Source organism: Sinohyriopsis cumingii, chromosome 18, assembly GCF_028554795.1.
Source record: "Sinohyriopsis cumingii isolate HCF-2022 chromosome 18, ASM2855479v2, whole genome shotgun sequence".
NCBI lineage: Eukaryota > Metazoa > Mollusca > Bivalvia > Unionida > Unionidae > Sinohyriopsis > Sinohyriopsis cumingii.
The window spans coordinates 101886379-101907835 of NC_142978.1; the positions used below are offsets into that span (position 1 = coordinate 101886379).

Below are 21457 nucleotides of genomic sequence, written 5' to 3' on the forward strand. Positions count from 1 at the left end.
TCTTACCAGTTTTGACTCGTAGCTTCACCTCTTATAACTGAGGCAACTCTGGAGTTTTGGCTTGTTTGAAAATCATTCACTATAACTAGAATGTTGAGCTTCTAGTACAGTTTTTAAATGTTTTTTTTATAGATGTGTTGTGGGTTTCCTGATTTAAAATGATGTCTTGATATGTTAATAAACGTTTAATAACTGTTCTCCCTTTAATACCATTAATATTCGTGGTCAAGATTTTAATGTTTAATCCTTCCATCATGACTTTAAGATATGCTACCTGTGATAGTCCATAATATTCTTACCATTAAGTGATTGTTTTGTTTGAACTAATTTTAAGTCTTAAGATTGTTGCTGTTATTTTGCCTTTTTTATTCTATGTTCTTCTAGTGAGAGCTTGATTGTAGTTGTATCAGTCCTTGCCAGGGGTGCTGTTCTTGATCACTCTGGGGAAATTTGTATTTTGACAAATTCGGCTATTTCTTGTTCTATTGGTGGATAGCATTCTTTTTCTTTTTTGGGGTGGTTTAGGTGTGGATGTTTGCAGTGAGAGGAAATGGGACGTTTCCTCCCTCAATATCATATGGAAGCTTTGTTCTTCCAATTTGTATCTTTATTTTCTGTAGTATCTAAGAAGTGGTATAAAACCCATTGGTTGGCTGCTTCAGATTCAATATTTAATATATTGGACTCCAAATCATCCAACTCCTGTGTGGTTTCAAGTTCGGAAGGTTGGGTTTGGGGAATTAGTCTCTCTTCCAGGACCAAATCATAACTGGGATTCATTTCCTGTTTTTTCTTGTTCTGAGAGCTTGGGATCCTAGCCCTGGTTAAGTCCAGATGAGGCTGCAGCCTGAGGTCCTGTTTTATAATTGAAGTTCGATTTTTCAAGGACATAGTAATTTAGCTCCTTTTTCTCTAATTATTTGAGCTGTTTTCTTTTCTTTTGGATGTTTTTCTTTTCATTGCTTCTACTTTCTTTTGTGCCTTTCTTTTTCTCCACATTCACCTTTTTCAGATCACAACAATCCCATTCAAAGGATTTTATAGAGGAGGCATCCACCTCATTGTTCACCTCAACCTCATATTGTGCATTCAGCACCGGATCTTTAGTCGGTGTCTCGCTGTGATTGAACAGGGTCTTCTTGTTGGTTTCATTTCCCTTCCTTGTTATTTCTTCAGTTTAGGGTGTTAGGGTTCTAGACTGTCATGACTTAGCTCCTTTTCATCTGTAGGTTCTGGGATATCTTGGACTTTCATGTTTGTCACCTTGTCTATTTTAGCTATTTTAGACACATATGTGAGATACAGCATTGGTTCTTTACAGTCTTTGGTACATGGCCGGTTGTACTGAAGTGGGCACATGGACAGTGTTGAACACAGCCTCTATACCATGATTTCACCAGGAAACCCATGATATACATGGAAGCTGGGATATCCTAACATTTTCCTTACCAACCGACAACAGTCTTATGCTGGTGTACACTGGGGAAACCACAGAATGTGGCTTTTATTTATCTGATAACTTGAATCCCACATTTTTTCCACTTTTTATTTTGAGTTTCTTATTCTGGATCTCTAGGGGAAGACTAGAAAAATGGATGTCTACTAGTTTGGCTTTGATAGCTCTCTTGAAAGGCAATGGTGCCTGAATAACAATTGTTGTTCTGCTAATTTCGAGGAACATCCCACTTGGTAAGAGTGGTCATCCTCCCAGTGCATATAGGAAGTACTTTCTTTCCCTCATTTTGCAAGTCTTGTATATCACTGTCCTTAGCCAACCTTGCTACAAGGTTCTGCAGAACCTCAGCTGGTCATGTTCTGGGATCCCTGGTAGGTCTAATACTTGGCACCCAGGTTTTCTATATGCAAGGAGGAAGCGACCCTCATTCATTGCCTCTATTTCTATATTAAAATATGATTTTAACTTGTGACATTTCTCTTCCATTCTCTACATAAGAGAAAATATGATTTTAACTTGTGACATTTCTCTTCCATTATCTACTGAAGGTGCAAAAGAGAAGTGTGAATTGATTTAAACCTACAATGTATTATGAAAGCTCCTCGTAAGGGCAGAAGCCTTGGGAGCACCAAAGCAAAAAAGTAATTACAGAATTCAAAATAAATCATTCGTGTAAAAAAGGAAATAATTAACAATGGAAAATTAATATACATTTGGCATAGGATTCATGAAAATTACAAATAAACTCTTTGGATTCGTACTTTTAAAATCAAATTTTTTAAAATAAATATTCAGCCTGGATTGATCTTCTCCTTGATGACTTGAGCCAGTGCTTTTCCATAGAATGACTGGTAGCCCAATAACTGTCATCCAAAATTAGGTCTCTTCAGGGATCTTTAAGTTCTAGTATAAGTTGGAGCTGTCTGCTAATGTCATTTATAAATAAGTTTTGTTCTTCTGTATAATCCAGGTAATAGAAAGGCTATTTTTGTCTTAAAACCAAATGCCATCTTATTAATTCTTGTGACAAAGATGTTATGAACACAATAATCAAGTGAAAACTAAAGTTGGTGAGAGTATTTGATTGATAACCACCATTAAAAACAAGTCACAGCTCTCAGCAGAGGTATTGAACACAGACAATAAAAAAGTTTGTACCAGCTTTGTAATCTTGATCAGTGTGGTTATAGTAATTGTTTTTTTTTCACCAGATGCTTTCATTTTCTTCATTTACTGACCTACAATTTTTTCACATAGAATCATAGACTCAGTACACTTGAACTGGCTGCCAGTAGCCATTGATGGTGTCTTATTGTGAACGTCATTGCTGGTGCCATTACGTGGTAGCCAGTGACCTACTTATCACACTCCAGGGATTATATAATATTTTATGTAATGTGTTTTGCATTTAGCTCAGTACCACTGACACTTATGTATGAGCAGCCATAAAGTTTGATTGTGCATTCACTTTATCAGGTACTACTTTACACAGGCAAATCTGTGTCGCAGTGACCTACTTTTCTAGTTCATACCCAAAACATCAAATACTCGAGTTGTTTCAGTTTGCAGAACATTGTTGTGTTGAAGAAATATAATGTTATGTTCCTTTCACATTTGTTCCCAGGCCACACATCAAGCTTATCATGAGTCTGATTGTCTGATTGATTGATACATTGTGTAATCTCACTGTTGATTGATAAATTTTAGACTTTAAAAACTTGAATACCATTCCCACATATTATGTTCACAGCTTACAGTATTTCCACCAATATACATTTTGAATTTGACAGGATTTCTACCAAGATTTGGTTATGTTGATGAGAGATTTTTTGGCACGTATGTATTATCTTAGATTTTCTGTTGCAATTGTTGCATTGTATAAGTGACATTAGTTCCATGAGTCCGAGTATTATTATCAATTAAAATAATTTCATATGGCTATGTGACTTCAATTGCTGTTTTTTTAAAAAAAAATTCTCACAGGTTTCACAAGCTTATTTAGATCAATGACTGTACATAATTGAAATGTCACCTGTCATATGTCCATTTTATTTGGAGTGAAATCTACTCTTGCCACCCTTACACAATACTTTCTAATTATCAGGATTAGTGTCATTGTCTTCAACACTTTGATCTTATTTATCTGAGTCTACCTGGGCTTGGGGTCAGGGAAGTGTTGGGTACCTGGGCTTGGGGTGAGGGGAGTGTTGCAATTTAAGCATTGTATTGGCTTCCTGTGCAAGAGAAGAGGTAAAAGGGAGGTGTTAATTACTGAATTTGTATCTACCTGTGCAGGTGAATATATAAGAATTGGGATCTTGTTTGGCTGTCATTTCCATGGGTGGCTGTAAAGACAAAGTGCTGATGTTACATGTTTATACTTTCCCGCAGTTCAAGTCTAACACCATTTCTTGGAATTAAAAAGGTATTTATAGATGTCATAATAGTATTAATAATTTTTCATGTTAAATACTGATACCAAGTTACTCTGTATATCTGTTATTATTATTAGTATTAGTATTAGTATTATTATTATGGTCTATTGCATTATCTCATTTTCAGTATGCATTTGTTTGTTTTAACTGAGGGATTGTAGTTTTAGTATAGTAATAATAATAATAATAATAATAAATTATTATTGTTATTATTATTGTTATTATTATTATTATTATTTTCAGAGGGCACAACTCATTCAGCTAAATATTAGCTAATATAACTTGTAGCCGTAATTGACATACAGTATCTGTAAATTAAAATAATGCACTAATTTGGAAGTTTCACACAGATATCTCACAAAAAATGTATTGCATCATTGTATTATTTTATAACTGAATAATGGAAATTCTTTTGTCAGAAAAGATACCAGCTTAAGGAAATATGCCAGCAGATGGTTTAATTATTCAGCATCTTGTGCAATTCTAGCTGTAATTCATTTAGCATTTGGTGCAATTCTACCTGTAATTAATTCAGTATCTAGTACAATTCTACCTGTAATTCATTTAGCATCTAGTACAATTCTACCTGTAATTCATTTAGCATCTAGTACAATTCTACCTGTAATTCATTTAGCATCTAGTACAATTCTATCTGTAATTAATTCAGCATCTAGTACAATTCTACCTGTAATTCATTTAGCATCTGGTGCAGTTCTACCTGTAATTAATTCAGCATCTAGTACAATTCTACCTGTAATTTATTTAGCATCTGGTGCAATTCTAGCTGTAATTAATTCAGCATCTAGTACAATTCTACCTGTAATTCATTTAGCATCTAGTACAATTCTACCTGTAATTCATTTAGCATCTAGTACATTTCTAGCTGTAATTCATTTAGCATCTAGTGCAATTCTAGCTGTAATTCATTTAGCATCTAGTACAATTCTACCTGTAATTCATTTAGCATCTAGTACAATTCTAGCTGTAATTCATTTAGCATCTAGTACAGTTCTACCTGTAATTAATTCAGCATCTAGTACAATTCTACCTGTAATTCTTTTAGCATCTAGTACAATTCTACCTGTAATTCATTTGGCATCTAGTACAGTTCTAGCTGTAATTCATTTAGCATCTTGGCTAGGTGGAATACGGCCCTGTTGGTTTCTATAAACCCTGTACTTCTGTCAATTTCATTTACTACCCAGTAAAATCCCCCCCCCCCATCCGCTCCGGTGGCCTAATGGTTAGAGCGTCCGTCTCGGATGCAGGAGGTCGTGGGTTCGATCCTCGGCCAAGTCATACCAAAGACTTACAAAAATGGTACTAACAGATGCCTCGCTTGGTGCTCAGCATTAAGAGGTTAGTGTTAGGACTGGTTGGCCCGGTGTCGGGATAATGTGACTGGGTGGGACATCATACTACATGTCTGCGGCATGATGCCCCAGTGCTAGATATCACTATAAACTGCCACACTGCAGACATTGTAGCAATATGACTGGACAATTGTTAAAAGCTATGTTAAAAATCCAAATCACACACATATTTAGCATCTAGTGCAGTTCTAGCTGTAATTCATTTAGCATCTAGTACAATTCTAGCTGTAATTCATTTAGCATTTAATAATACTTTTCAAGATTTATTACTGTGTGCATGAACCCTATTTTGTGCAGCTGTAGTCCATATTAGGTAATACATAAGTTGCATAGCGTACATCTGTCAATAATGGCAGGACCGCTCTAGTGGTTAGGGTGTCCGCCTCAGTTGCGGGAGGACTTGGGTTCAATTCCCGACCGATGCATACCAAAGACAAAATGGTACTAACAGCTGCCTCGCTTCGCACTAAGCATTAAGAGGTCAGTGTTTGGACTGGTCGGCCTGGTCTCAGGATAATGTGACTGGGTGGGACATCATGCTACATGTCTATGGCACGATGCCTCAATGCTAGACATCACTATAAACTGCCACACTGCAGACATCATATCGATATGATAGAAGAATTGTTAAAGCTACATTGAAAATCCAAATCACACACACTCAGTAGTGGACAGTCTTGGGAAAAAGGCCAAACTGGCCTTTGTACCCAGGTGACCTCTGCTACAAGTTTATCTTTCAGACTTTTCAATAAGTCAGATTGTTACTATTAATATAATTTATATTATTTGTAGTTCCTTGCATGCACTTCTTACTTTTTATACCTGCTGTTTCACAAAAGCACACTTTTAATAAGACAAATTAGTACTACATTTGAATACTACTGAAAAGAAGAATTTTGATTTTAGTTATTTTGAATGCATTTAAATAAAAGGAAATGCTGAATGGAAGTGTTAAATGAGTGTGGTGAGATGGCAGTGATTCAACCAAGAAAATTCCTCCTCATCACCTATAAAGAGAAGGTACCACAACTTGGGGGGGGGGACTTGATTATCCAGTTGCAAAAATTTATTCCAACATACCATTAAATTGGGGTTCTAGGAAAATAGTTGTCTTTCTTTTCTCCCTCTTTAGCATGTGTTAGCTTCATCATAATCACAGTATTTTGATGTACCCCCTTTTGGAGGGGGGGATATCAGTCATGGTAATATAAACTTTAACCGTGTTGTTTGTCCTGTTTATCAGCTTCCTCGGCAGTTCCCTCCCCTTAACGTGGTTTTACATTCAACTGTATTTGCAGATGGTGCATTTGCACCACGTGCTGACATATTGGGAGGACATTTATATTCTCCCCACAGTTTATACTCCATAGGAAAAAGTTATCCACTTCATTTAATGAGTTATATCCCTTGGTGGGCCCTAAACGGGGCCACTGTCAGTATATTATTATAAATATACAAGTTTGGGAATGTAATTTAGTTTTCTACAAGTGTTTTGGCACTGGATTACTGGTTCTGTTCTTAATAAATAAAATCAACCTTCCCAACTGCAACTAACTTACACTTCTGCTTTAACTCTCTGGAAATTTATTATCTATCTTCATCCTGTCTTCATTTAACGACAAACCTCGGAGTTTTATTTATGCCAATCTGCATGCTTAGTAGCTGATGGTATAAGATTAAAACATGAAAGGTCATGTTTTTCATTATGCTAGGGAAAATTGATGAAGTAATTCCATGTTTTATTTTTATAATGTTGGCATAAAGTGTGGTTACTTTACCATGTGACTTAAGGAAAAGCTAAATATGGTAGATGTGTAGTTACTTGGCCATGGAAGGTTGGTTTGTGTTAAGACACTGAATGAGAGATTTTTGTATGGTTTTATTGAAAATGTTGAAAAATATTTTACATCCAAAAACTACAATAAATATATTTCCCTTTCTGATTGCTAGGTAGTCAGCATGTTACGTGAAGAGTGGAACATATTCTTGGAAAAACTGAAGGTTGCTGTCCACAAGGTATATTCGCAGACATAAGTATTTATTTACTTATTTATTTATTTAGTTATCTATTTATTTTGATTTATAGACACTTACAATGGTACCTTCAAAAGTACTTGAATTTCATTTCATCCTTGAAAGTACTTGAAAATCAGTTTTACCTTGAAAAGTACTTGAAAAATATAAAATTAATTGACAAACGATCGTACAGGTTTCTTTTGATACCATTAGCTATTGGGTGGTTGACAACACATGACCAATCAGATATTTATAATTGCTTGTGGACCTGATTATAGAGAGCATTAAAAAGTGCAAAATCTTTTCCAATGATCATTCTTCTTCATCGATTTATTTTCTGTGGCAGTGGTACATCTTTGAAATTTAAATCATGGTGAATCAGCTGTTCAAACTCTCGAAACAAAAGATAATGAAAAATATACACAGAAATGGTTACAATTTGTTTTCATTATACATGCAAGCTTTTGATGTTCGGCATATGATCTAAAATTCTGAAGTCTGCTAGAAGTCTATTATTGACTTAATTAGCATCGCAACCAAGCTTTGGGCATAAATTATGGCCATATGCCTGTTAACAGAAAGACTGCTTTCTACACAATGTACTTACATCTACGTGTAAATGTACCTGTACACTTTTTTTGAGGTATCCCATGACAGCAGATTAAAAAAATGAGACGTGGCAACCTGTAAATGTTCTTCATATAAAGAGGTGAATTCATTTGTTTTTCTTCGAAATAAAGTGTTGTTATTCTCCTAAAATTTAGGGTATTGTTTATTTTCTATTATAGTCTCAAGCCTATTGCACAAATATTAGAAGGCCCCTTGTCATGAAATTACAACATTTCCACTAATCCTTTAAATGGCCATTGATAAATATACGTAAAATGCACTGGGTCCTTGAAAAATTTGCATAAAGTCCTTGAAAAGTCCTTGAATTTTGTCACACCAAAAGTTTATGAACCCCGAGTTAGTTCTTGAACATTGAAGCCATTTCCTTGTGTATCGGTATGATGAAGAAATTCCAGGTGAAGAAAAATTGTGAGAGCCAGGGCTTGTTGAAATGCTAAGACACAATCTTAACTTTGAAGGGTTTGATTTTTCCATTCCTGCCTAGATGCAGAAACTGAAACTGGTCATTTTACTAGTGAAACGAAAGCATAATGATTGTAAATGGAACAAAATTAAATTCTGAATGAAGCAAAACAATGCTCCATTTTGAAGCAAGTGCAAATACAGCATGATGATTAACAAACAAAATGGAACAAATGAAGAAAGCATTTCATGAGTGAATATGAAGGCTAGTTAATTGTAAGCTGCCAATAAAATCCCATGGTTGAAAGCAAGATTATCAAAGATCAGAATCTTTTTGCTGACATTTTTCCACCCATTAGAAACTGTGATATTCTTGTTGAGGCTGGCATGGAATTACAGCTACCATTGATGAGATGACATCATCATTTGATGTGATGACATCATCATTTGATGAGATGACATAATTATTTGTGGTTGTTATCTGTACAACCTTGATTTTAATGAAATGAAATCATAAGCATTAAAATCTGCTAACAAATACCATTCGACTTTATTGTTATACTTATTGCAATTTATCATTCACTGGGGGCTTTTGCACTTGAAAGCTATAGAAATCTATGCCATATTTGTCAAAAACAGCTAACCTAGCAAGTTTAATTCCATTTCATTCCAAACAAGAGAAATGAAAAAGAACAGAATTATAAGCACAAAATCTGAATGCATTCGCTTTGACTATAATGAAAAATGGCAAGATGATGCATTGAATGCAGAAATTGCAAGTGGAACTTTAATGCAGATCTGTTTCTGGGTTAGTTGATATAGTAAAGATCATTTGATTCATGCATTCAGAGTTTAGCTTGCAAAGTAATGGGGGGCAATTTTATGACCCCTGCAGTTTTGTCAGCATTGGCACATATAAAAGCATTGACAAATATACATCATTGCTGAATTTCAAAGATTTTTTCTTCCCTGGTGTGGATTTCCATCCAGGGAAAGGGCTAAGTTAGCTAAATGCCATTCCAGTGACATGTTTTACATGCTTGGTCAAGTTTTATGTTTAGCCAGACTTGCTGACGGTATGTATCTGAATGAATATTATGCTATCATAAAAGAATAGGTCGCTATGACCTATACTTGACACTAACTTCAGTTATATTTTGGGTTTGGATATTCATTTCACAAGCTTTGTTCATTGTAAAATCATCAAACTAAGTGATTTTATGCATTTCCATTAGTACAAAAGCCTTGTACCAAAAAGTCATTGTAATCTACATTTCATAATATGTGGACCTGTGTTAAGTTTTTGCATTAAACTGATGACCACATTGATTTGTTGCACCATATATATATATATATATATATATATATATATATATATATATATATATATATATATATATCTATATATATATCTATATATATATATATACTGTTCATAATCATCACAAAAGTTGGTCACAATTATTGATTTCTCAATGATCATTAAATCAGTAGATGTCATTGTTATGAAAGTTTCTGGTCTATATTATTCAGATGTTTAGAGACTTGAAAGTGGAAGACCTGAGGCAAAAGTACACTCACGACCTGCTGCTGATAGTTGTAAGAGTTGCCGGCGTATCTATCGAGGATGCACAAAAGGTTGGTCTTGTCATCATATCCATTAGTTTTTAGTTCACCCTGTACTGAGGGTAAGTGAACTTATGATATGGCTTGCATACATCTTGTCATCAACCATTCATTGTCCATCCATCAACAACTGCCGTTTTAAGCTCCTTTTCCAAAACCATCAAATCAACTACAACCAAACATGGCAGCAGTTGGGCATTAAGACATTTCAAATTTGTGCAAATAGTACTGATCTGATATAGAGTATGGTTGCCTTTACAAAATATAATGAAAAACATTTTTTAAAAATGCAGTTTTGGAGCAAATGGGACATTGGATCCTGGCATCAAGTTGTAAAGTTTTTACAAAAAGGTCAATGTTAAAAGTATCTGGCTAAATAAAGTGGTGGGGGGCTTGAGAAAGGGGCAGGGATCACTTGTATATTAGTGATCATGGTTTGCATCAAATATGTTCACTAAAATTGAAAACTTTTAACATGACTTATGAAAAGGCACCAAAACAGAATTGTTTTCAAATTTGATAGAAAACATCATTGTATGAAAGCTTCTTGCTTCCGTACAAATGATAATGTTCAATTACAATAAAATAGAAAAAAATTGAAATGTCTTCTCAAGCTGCAGAACAGAATTTGACCACATTTTGCAGAAAGCATCCAGGCATATAGTCCTTGAAAATATTTTTGATCATGCCAATCTGTGATTAAATATGGATGTTGTTACTAAAACTTGATAAATCTTTATAGAACAACTCCAAAATTGCATAGCAGAATTTCATCAAGTTTGACAGAATTTTGAATGATGAAATACAGCTAATTCATCATTTAAGATCGCCATCATTGCTAAAAGTATGAAATCATCCAAAGAGCTTTTTTTAATTAGAAAAAGTCACAGAATTTGAAGAAGTTATACAATAAGCAAATTTTTAAGTGCAAATGATCGCGATCCACCATCAGATAAAACTGCAGTAGCAAAAAATAGATAAACCTTAAATGCTTTTTCATACTGCTGAACAAAATGTGTCCAAATGTAATAGAAAGCATCCTTGCTTGAAGTCCTTTACAACAAAATGTGACCAAATTTAATAGAAAGCATCCTTGCTTAAAGGCCTTTACAACAAAATGTGACCAAATTTAACAGAAAGCATCCTTGCTTGAAGGCCTTTACAACAAAATGTGTCCAAATGTAATAGAAAGCATCCTTGCTTGAAGGCCTTTACAACAAAATGTGACCAAATTTAATAGAAAGTATCCTTGCTCGAAGGCCTTTACAACAAAATGTGACCAAATTTAATAGAAAGCATCCTTACTTGAAGGCCTTTTCAACAAAATGTGATCAAATTTAATAGAAAGCATCCTTGCTTGAAGGCCTTTACAATAAAATGTGACCAGATTTAATAGAAAGCATCCTTGCTTGAAGGTCTTTACAACAAAATGTGACCAAATTTAATAGCAAGCATCCTTGCTTGAAGGCCTTTGCAACAAAATGTGACCAAATTTAATAGAAAGCATCCTTGCTTGAAGGCATTTACAATTGATGCAATGATGTCTGTCCTATCATTAAATATGGTCACCATTACCAAAAACAAATATATTTTCGTTTTTGGCAGAAAGCATTCTGTCATTAAGGCCTTTAATGTTGGAGAGATGATGCTGGTGTGCCATCAGTGTATGGATGAAGATGCTAAAGGTAGAAAAATCTTGAAACTGTCTTCTTGCATTTTTACTGTTAGGCAGATGTCAGCCATATGAGACATCTGAGGCCTCTATGGGCCACTTGTTCATTTATCCTCATATTCTTGCTGCAGAGACTTAGTGGTTAGTGTGCTGGACTGGTGACCAAAAAGGGGTTTGTATGAATCCACCTAGCCTGAGTCAGCTGCCACGTGTCCTTGGGCGATGCACCTTACCTCGATGACCTTGGCACTAAATAACCAAGTTGTGTTGCTATGCTGTAAAACACCCCCACCCCCAATCTCTTTCTGGCTTTTTTAAACACTTGTTCTGAAGTTTTTTCTAGGTTTATACCTTTTTGCATGTTAACTTAAAAGGTATGAAAATGTTTGTCAAGAAGCAACATCGCAAAGTTGAGCATGTTTTCAAATTCAGAAGCACAGTATATATTGACAAAATTGCATGTTGCAGGTAATCACAGTCGAAATGATATCCAGACTTGAGAGTCTCAAGAAAGCATTTGGGAGAGATCTTAATAGAATACATCAGCAATTGCAGAAAGTACACGGAGTAGTCATTCCAGAACCACTAGAGACAGACCAAGGGTACATCCTTTCATTTGATGATTTCCTCATTTGTTCAACCCACTGTTGTGAGAAGTGAGACATAGTAATGCGTTGTGCATCGTTATAATCAACAGTTACGGATTTGGTTAAATGTTTTTATTGCATATATTTCTAAATTCTCTTCATGCTAGGCATAAATCATTATGAAGCTGAGATAGTTTCTTAAATGACAGCTAGCATGTCAGTTTATCTTGGGGTTATGGTTTCAATTGTAGAAGATGTTTTGATCAAGGTCATCTCATTTACTAATATTTTTATCCACTTGATACATCTTTTGTATACTTTGGAGTGTTTGTGACATATTTATTTGTCCCTATGACCATGTCACAGTCATAGAAAATTTATGGTAGTGTTTTGGAGAAAGATATTCAGTTTGGTTATAGATTTAAATCTGTCGATAATGGTCACCCACAGGAAAACTCAACTGGCCTATTACATACTGGTGACCTCTGTACTTGGTTCCCGTCAGAATTACATACACCAAAAAATATTATTATTATTATTATTATTATTGTTTTATCAAGATTGTATTCTGTGCACTATTTAATAGAATTATAAAATATCATATATGTTATTCTTATCCAAATTTATATTCTACACAAAATTACTATGTCTTGCTCACTTTAATTTATCCTATAAATAAAATTGTTACTGATTTGAAGTAATCTGGAGTTTTTGTTTTGTGCACATGTCACTTTGGGCAGCCAGCTTGTACCAGTTTCACTTGGGAAGTTTGTCATGCTTTAAAAATATCTGGATAAACAAGTTGCTGAACTAGCCAAGATAAAAATATAGTTGGCTTACATGATGAATAGGAAATCAAAATAAACCGTACATGGCTATTTCTTGTTTGCCTATGAACCGAAGCTCTGACTGTATGACCTGATGAAAAGGGATGCAACTTGTACCACTTCATCAGAGATTGCTTAATTTACAAGTGAATATATTCAAACGTCAAACTATACACATCATACTGTCACATTTGGTGACTTCCATTTCTGCTGCAATATCAGGACTACTTTTCCCATCATCCAACAAATTAGTTGCTTCTATCCTCTACCCTAATGATAAAAACTTACTTGCTTTTGAATTTGACTTATCAACATATTTGAGTTTTGTTCGCAACATCACTTGAGTACAAGGAATTTTGTACACATGATCCTCATATTCTTTTTTTAAACAATGCCTTACTCATGAAGGTAAAATATAGTTTATGTATACTGAATAGTCACTTAAAATACATACTGAATCGCATGGCTGCAAATCCTGGAAGAGAGGTTACTGTTTCATACAGAACATTTCTTTTGGAAATTTGCCAGGGGAAATTAGGCTTATGAACAGGTGAAAGCTGAGCAGAGGAGACCATTCAGATAGATTTGGCTGTATTTCCTTAACTCCTTGATGGACACTTTTCATTATGCGTTGAATTACTATGATGCTAAGAACATTCATTCTATGAATGGCTTACTCAGTTGTTTGAAATTTGGGATGAAGGTCACAGTCACAAGTTGTGTTCAGTTTTAGTTAAAGTTATGCTTATATTTCCGAAACTCTTTCATGGATTTTTTCTTTATATTTGGCATGGATCCTTAAGAAACTGAGAGTGTTCATTTTGTGTTGTGCCCATTTTGACCTTGGGTTCAAGACAAATGTTTTCCAGTAATGCTTTGATCGTTGGCTTCTTACGCTCACTCCACCTCTTACCTATTCTCCTAAGGTATTATTATTGAGTATCGTATTTAAAGAAGCAACTAACTTTTTTCTAGTAAAATGTTTTTTTGTGAATACTTACCCAATCATGATGTACATACACCCTCCCAGCCTCCCCACAGTTACATCCATATAGAGAGCATGCCTTATGCTCCAGAAGTAACTGAGATAATTAAAGGAGATCACTCTTCCCAAACACTACTTTGGTTGACAAATAACTTGTTGCTCTTTAAGGTCAAACGTGTTTTTGTGGGAGGTTTGGATTTCCTAGATGGTATTATGATTGGTTAATGTATTTAAAGAAGAAAAGATATTCAGAAATATTTTATGAAGTTCATAAAATAGTGGTATTCAATAAATTGATTTGTTTGATTGCAGGAAGAAGAGGAATAGGCAGAAGAAGAGGAAGCAAAAGGAAAGAAATGTAGAGGATTTCCCACATGATGGCGCTAGTCATGCAAAGCATGCAAAGTTATAGCATTGGATGATAGGAAACTCATCAGAATATGGGCCTCTTACCCCTGTCAGCAGAGTGCACTCGTGGTGAATGGGGAATCAGTGAAAATTCTACACAGATTAAGAAGACAAAAGATAACAACTTCAGAGAACAAGGGACTGTAGAATATGGAATCATCTGCCCCTTCTCCCAAGAAGAAAATGAAAGGAATGGTGATTGAAGATTGGGATTTTTAAAATCTATGATAACCTGATTGGAGGTTGATCTCCTACAGCTTTCTAAATATTATTTTAGCAATGATAATAATTTTCATATGCTCCATGAATCTAGAAATGACCACTACTTGTCAATGAGTGTGCATATATTCTTCTATACATCTGTCTTAAAATATCTATAGAATTAATGCAGTTGATTTTTATTCTGAAATGCATATATATATGTATCTATCAAAAAGATATACTTATAAAAAAAAAAATGGTTTGTGATTATTTCCCCTTATAGATCTTCCTGTGTGGACACAAACTCAATGTTCTGTTCATCCAACTGTTGTCAGTTTCATTTATGCATAATAATTTGATTTGTCCACTATCAGCAATTTTGTGGATGGCTTGGGTAAGGCTATAAGTCAAGTTACTGATCACTATGATGAGTAAATTGAAAATGGTTACTACCGGTATCCACCATCTTAAGTTAAAAAACAGCGTGGATGGCTTGCACTTCTGGTAAGATAGAATACTATCAACTTGGATGCCAAATGGTCAAAGGCATGATTACCAGGCTACCAGGAAATCAGAAAAATCGCATACACTATAAACAAGTCCCTCAGACAACAGAGTGATGTAGTTCATCCTATTCTGTAACTGCTGGTTAATTTCATAAATTACCATAAGGTTGAGAGTTTAGAGTTATAGCCCTTTGCACACATGTACTTAGAAATTACACGGCTTGTTAAATCCACTTGAAAGGCAAATTTATGGTTTATTCTTTTCCTTTTCTTGATTTGACATTGCAGATATCATAAGCAAATGACATGGTTTTTACCATGTACATACATGTGCAGTCATACATCTACCCCTTTGCTGAAAATAGACTTGTCCAGGAACTGGAAATGACCGGCGAGCAGGGTCATCTTTGAAAATTTTTGTTTGGTTTGAAACTCGCAGATGACAACGGTGTTATAGCTCCCTGGTCATAATCAGGTTTGAAATGATAAGTTAATCTACTAACTAAATTCTATGCATCTTTTAGCTCATTTGTGCTTTTATATTTTCTAAATCAGTAGAGGGGTACAAACAAACAGGAAGGTATATTCAGACTAGAGTTATGTATATACCCCTTCAGACAGCAGTCTTCGAAAATAGCTATCAGCACAGAACAGTATTCATACACGGATAAGATGGAGATTAAGCTCAGAAAGAATCAACAGGTTAATGATTTTACAGCTAGAGGCGAGAGCTTCTAAGATATTGATTCGACAAGGGCTCTAACAGAGTGGAGCAGTTAGAAAGAGAGATGGATAGTGAAAGGTTAGGTAAATATTCCTTCTCCATTCCTATATTCTTCTTCCCCCTTATATTTTTTGTGTGACAAGGGAGATGGAGAGTAAACTAACCCAACCTCCCCCGCTGATAAAGTCCTGTCAGCATCATTACATTCATTTTAGCCATTTGCAGATCCTAATTTATTTGTTTTAACCAAATAATTTCATTTTTTTTAGTCTTGACTAAATAAACTAATTAAAAATAATTCATTTATCACATTAACATGAAATTCACAGGCCTTTATTTTTTCCTAAATTATTTGGCTTATATGTGAATATATATAGTAAGGTAGCAGATACCTGTACTTTGATAATAATATCTATATGTATGAATGAATGGAAATATTCACTTTGACAGTAGGCTAAGCTGACACGATAAAATGTGTACAGGTTATATACTGCTCCCTTTGTATAACACAAATCATTGGATAACACAAATCATTGGATAACGCAAATCGTGGTATATTTTGACCATGCTACAAAACTTAAGGTATTTAAAGATTTGCGATCATGTTAAATTAGGTTGGCGATGGTCGAGAATTAAAATGAAGTTGAATAAATCGAGCAACAGCAATAGAACTACATTCTGCCAATGTAATGGCATCCATGACCAAATCTTTGAAATATGGTTGGACAGTGGAAATGAAACCATATTGTTGCTTATGACAAACAACCCACATGGCTAGATGTCTAGTTTAGGACTTGAAATCTCCGAATTCCATATTTTTGCAAATTTTATGACTACAAGGTAAATAAGAAAGTAAAAACTAAATATTTATTCCCTAATTTTCAAAACTAGTAAATATTCTTATTATCATGTATACATGAGAAAATACAAAACTGGCCTTGACATTGAATTTGACTACAAGATTGAAATGACAGACTTTGACATTGTCATGAGAAAGAAATGATCGAGATATATAAAAAACTGTATAATAGAAAAATGGGTATATATATACACAAAATAAAAGGTACTGATATATGTGCTGAGGCAACATCTCCCCACATTTATTTTGGACTTGCCTTTGGGCAAGTGTTTTGAAAAACTTGAGCTTGCCCATGCAGAATTTGAGCTTGTTCTTTGGTCTGAAATCATGAATCCCATCTGTAGCTTTCCTAGTGTTGCTTGTTACTCATGTAGCTGGAGACCGGAATGTGGCATAACTCACTGACTGACTGACTGATTTGAATTTACTTCATTTTCATACTTATGGACATGTACGAAGATTTAATACCTACATAAAAGGCTACTTAGTTTCTCTTCGGATGGTAAGCAAGCATGTAGTCACTGCACAATATGTATCCACTGAAATACCAATAGTCGACTAGGAAATGGAGATAGTCACTTATAGCAGTAGACACATTGGTTCAAGGCAAGTAGAATATCTCAAAAACTGCTAGGATGCCAACTATTTTGAATTGCATCAGACTATTAAGCACACAATGTTTTTCAAAATTACCACCCCTGGAAAGAGCTTGTGTTTGCACTGTGAGCATCATGTGTTGTCAAAAATGGCCTTCTGACATGAAAAATGCATGTATAAATTTTGGGGTGGGGTGAATCAACCTTATATTTGATGAATTCTGATTGACTTGCCAGGTCAAGAGAATGATATTTTTATGTTTGGCTTTATTTTATCTATCCAAACATATGGACCTTTTTGACCTCACTTGTGTATTTTATATTTTATGACTGTTTACATTATGCAGGTGTATGCAACATTAAATTCATGCATAAAACTGTCCCTTGCACCCATATCACCGAGAAATAACTATTGCTTGGGATGGAGATGTTTGGTCTGGTTGAGACGGCAGAATTTTGAAAGAGAGACAAAGACAGATATCATATTGGAAATTCTCGATAGAGAGAATGATAACTATTTAAAATAAATCAAAATTGTAATGAGCTGTCAAAATATGCTAAATAATAATAATAATAATAATAATAATTTATTGTTAGTAATAGCTGTATTTTCACCGATATTTAATGATATCTACAATATTATTTTTGAATGTGTGACTGGGCCTGAAGGTTTTAACCACCTTGTCTCATCTTATTCGAGGGAGTTTTGATCTTATAGAGATAGAGGTGCTTCATTTAATATTATCTTTTGGGGTTTTATGGCCTTGTGCTCTTGGGCCTGGTGGGTTGGGTGTATACTACCTTGTAATTGCTAACTATGAGGTCAATTTTGCTGGACCCTAAAGTGAATCGTTTAAATAATCAATTTAAAATATGCTGGTTTGTGCAGTGTGGCCTGATGGCATGGGTATAAGTCCATCTTCTAATTTCTTAGTTCAGATTACATACTTCTACTGTGCATATTATTTAATAGTTCAGTCTTGTGGAATCTTGTTCAGCTAGACCTTGTATTGAGTTGAGTTGGGCCATGTTATTTGGATATTTCACTAATACCATGTTGTTTGGATATTTCACTAATGCCATGTTATTTGGATATTTCACTAATACCATGTTATTTGGATATTTCACTAATGCCATGTTATTTGGATATTTCACTAATGCCAGTGCAAGGTGTTATTAACTAGAATGGAATAGCAGACTGGTTATTAAGGTTTTAATAATAATTTTACATGATATTTTGGAATTTTATATTCCCAATCTTCTTATTTGTATTATTTTATACTTTTCAATGTTTTGATTTAGAGACATTCCGTATTAGTCCAATGGAAGAGGCAAGAGGGTGACCTCCTACTCCCAGGAGTTGGTCTCTCCTGTATTAATGCTGCCACCCCATATTGGAATGACTAACATTTAGATTTAAACTCTCACACCCTGTCTAGACTAGTGGGGACTATCACTATTTGTATGATTTATTTATGTGTAAGTTTATGTGGTTAGATTTGGGTTTTAATCTATTGCTTCATACTTATTACTTAGTGATTTGCTAATTAAATTATTCTTTTGTTTAATGCTGGGGACTTCATTTTCCCTATCTTTGAAGTTTACTCTTGGATATTTTAGTATATTTTATTGATGTCTTTGTTTCCAGAATTTAGGAATACAGGATAGTTTGATGAGTCTCTAGGTTTATCTGTTTCCATGGAATATGTTTCTCTATATTGAAGAGTTCGGGGATGCATTTGTTCAATTGTTTTGGGAGTGGGACAGTGGGGGCAGTTGATGCTTGCTGTATTGTTACATGGTAAGTACCTTTCAAAGCTACATGCTAAGAGAGATTTACTGGTTCTTAGTCTTGTTGTAAATTTGGGCCGTTTGGATTTATCAGTACTGGGATATTGATTTTCTGGCATTCTTCCTTTTAGATGTTATACAGCTTTTGGCCTTTATGACTAGTGTTCCATTCCAATTGCCATTTTTGGTTAATCTCATTTATGATGATGCTATAGATTTCCTGTATGCTATTTATTTTTTTTCAGGGGGTGGGAGCTTCTGGTTCATTTAGCTTATCTTCGCTTGTTCTTCTGCCCTTTCATTTCTATATGTGATGGAACCCACATAAATTCCACTACATAGTTGTTTTTTTCCAATGTTTTAAGTGCCATATTAACTTCTTTGAAGAGATTTTCCCCTACTAGACGAGTTACCAGATTCCACTGAGTGCAGCAAACTGATGATTTGCTGATTATTACTGCCTTAGAGGTTTTGGTGTTTTGAATCCATTTGATGGCTTGATTTGTAGCCCAAAAACTCTACTGTCAGGCAGTCTCACCCCCAATCTGATGATCACCCATGGGATCATCACAGCTGCTGTGGTTCTTTCTGGGTTTTTGGTTTTGGAGCAGTCTGTATAGATTGCTGTGAATCCTTGGTAATTGTTGTCTATGTCTTTGAGTTTTTGCCCTTGTTTCGATTGACTGGTCTTTTTTATCCATATTCTAGAGCCTTAAGGTTTATTTTTGGTTCTGCAGGTCCATTGTTCAGGATTGGATAGTTTGACCATTTCTACCTTTTTATGTCCCTTATGTTACAGTCTTTTTTTGGAGTTCATGGATTTTTTTCCCCCGATAAAAGTTGGGACCATTTTATGTTTGAAAGGCTTATTGCATCACATGATCATAGTCTTGGTGTGATGTGATTGGTCGTGGATATAGATTCTAGCTGCATACTTCAGGAGTGTTTCTTTATGCTGAACCTAAAGTTGTGGTTCCCCATCTTTGATCTACATTTGTTCCCCAGAGGTACTTTGTAGAACACAGGTGTAGTTAGCTAGAGCTTGGTGTTGAATAAAGTCAATTAAAAAAAACAATAAGATTGATCTAGCCGAGGAATATGCCAATATAAATATAAAATGTTTGATTGAATTAATGTCCTGTGTACAGTGGAAAGAGTGTTTTGATCTGCTCATCCGCCATTGATTCATTTCAGATTCCTCATGAGCTCAGGTACATGTCTGCCCAGTGTAAGGTGCTTGACAAATATAATCTTCAGGAATTTAACATTTTTTAAAATTGATTAAAGTGTTATTTAAGTATAATTTAAGCAGCCTTATATATTTATTATTTCTGGGGTAAATAGTACTCCGATAGTTTTCCCCATAGCTAATCTGAATACCCATCTCAGCCCATTCCCAGTTCCATCAAGTCTGCTCTGGCACTTTATATGCCTGAGTATATGCTAAACAACCATTTAATTCAGTAATCACATGTCAAATGCTATAACTTGTTCAACTCCTGAATTACACATGTATTTCTCTTACATAGCCATTTTTATTTTATATTCAACTTCTTAAAGACACTGACATCATGGGACATGCCCTATAGATCCTCTTACTATGTAAGGACTTTTCCACTTGTCATGCTTTCAGTTGTCAGGTTTTGAAATATTAATTAATTCTCTATTGTTTTGGCATTTTGATGCTTAGAAGGTGATTTTTGCAGAACAGAAATCAACATCGACTTGTAAAAGCACTGATAAAAAGAAGAAACCGAATTCCACTAAATCCTTCAAGATTATAATAATGGATGAGGTAGAAGATTATGTGTCATCCAATGCCTTAGTATTTCATGAATCGATAGTTTCTCTGTTAAATTTCCCAAAATACTTAAATATCTTTTGTGCAGATTTACCCTCTCTACTGCCTTGCTTCCCATTTGCCATAAGGTACACTGTGATTATCTGTGAAAAACATAGCAAGCTGTTTGTCTGATGAGTGACTTTCTTTCTGATGTGTCTCTTGACTTTTTTCACTGCAGCCTGAATGAATTTATGAAATACTGCTATTTTGTACAAGATCGAAGAATAAATAGACAAAAACAAATATTTCACATGCCAATTTTTTGTCTGTTTGGTAATTTATACTGAACAATGAAGTACTAATATAACCATGAATGTGGAATAAAGCAAAGGCAAGGCTAAAAAAGGATATCATGGAAAAACAATTGCACAAAATCGGTCAAATAGTTGCTGGTATTTGACGATTGTTAACAAAACTTGTGTATGCAAAGTGACAGTTAAGTAGACAAACTATCAATAGACAAACATCACTATGTTAGGGCTGTAAAAATTATAATTGGGGTCAGAGATTTATCTAGGAT

The 21457-nt window shown here is 34.7% G+C and overlaps 1 protein-coding gene across 3 annotated transcripts in view; it reads left to right on the plus strand.

Moving 5' to 3' along the window:
• The window catches only part of LOC149777609 (uncharacterized), a 29667-nt gene extending 14603 nt beyond the window's left edge, over positions 1-15064 (plus strand). Inside the window, exons 2-6 of one of the 3 annotated variants that reach the window (XM_089942262.1) lie at positions 3752-3881; positions 7215-7280; positions 9846-9950; positions 12079-12212; positions 14322-15064. In XM_089942262.1, the coding sequence (XP_089798388.1) occupies positions 3828-3881; positions 7215-7280; positions 9846-9950; positions 12079-12212; positions 14322-14421 (459 nt within the window). In that variant the 5' untranslated portion in view covers positions 3752-3827 and the 3' untranslated portion in view covers positions 14422-15064. Of the gene's footprint in view, positions 1-3751; positions 3882-7214; positions 7281-9845; positions 9951-12078; positions 12213-14321 lie in introns of those variants that run through there. The other 2 variants (XM_089942261.1, XM_089942263.1) reach the window with 2 other exon arrangements.
• The last annotated feature ends 6393 nt before the right edge of the window (positions 15065-21457 follow it).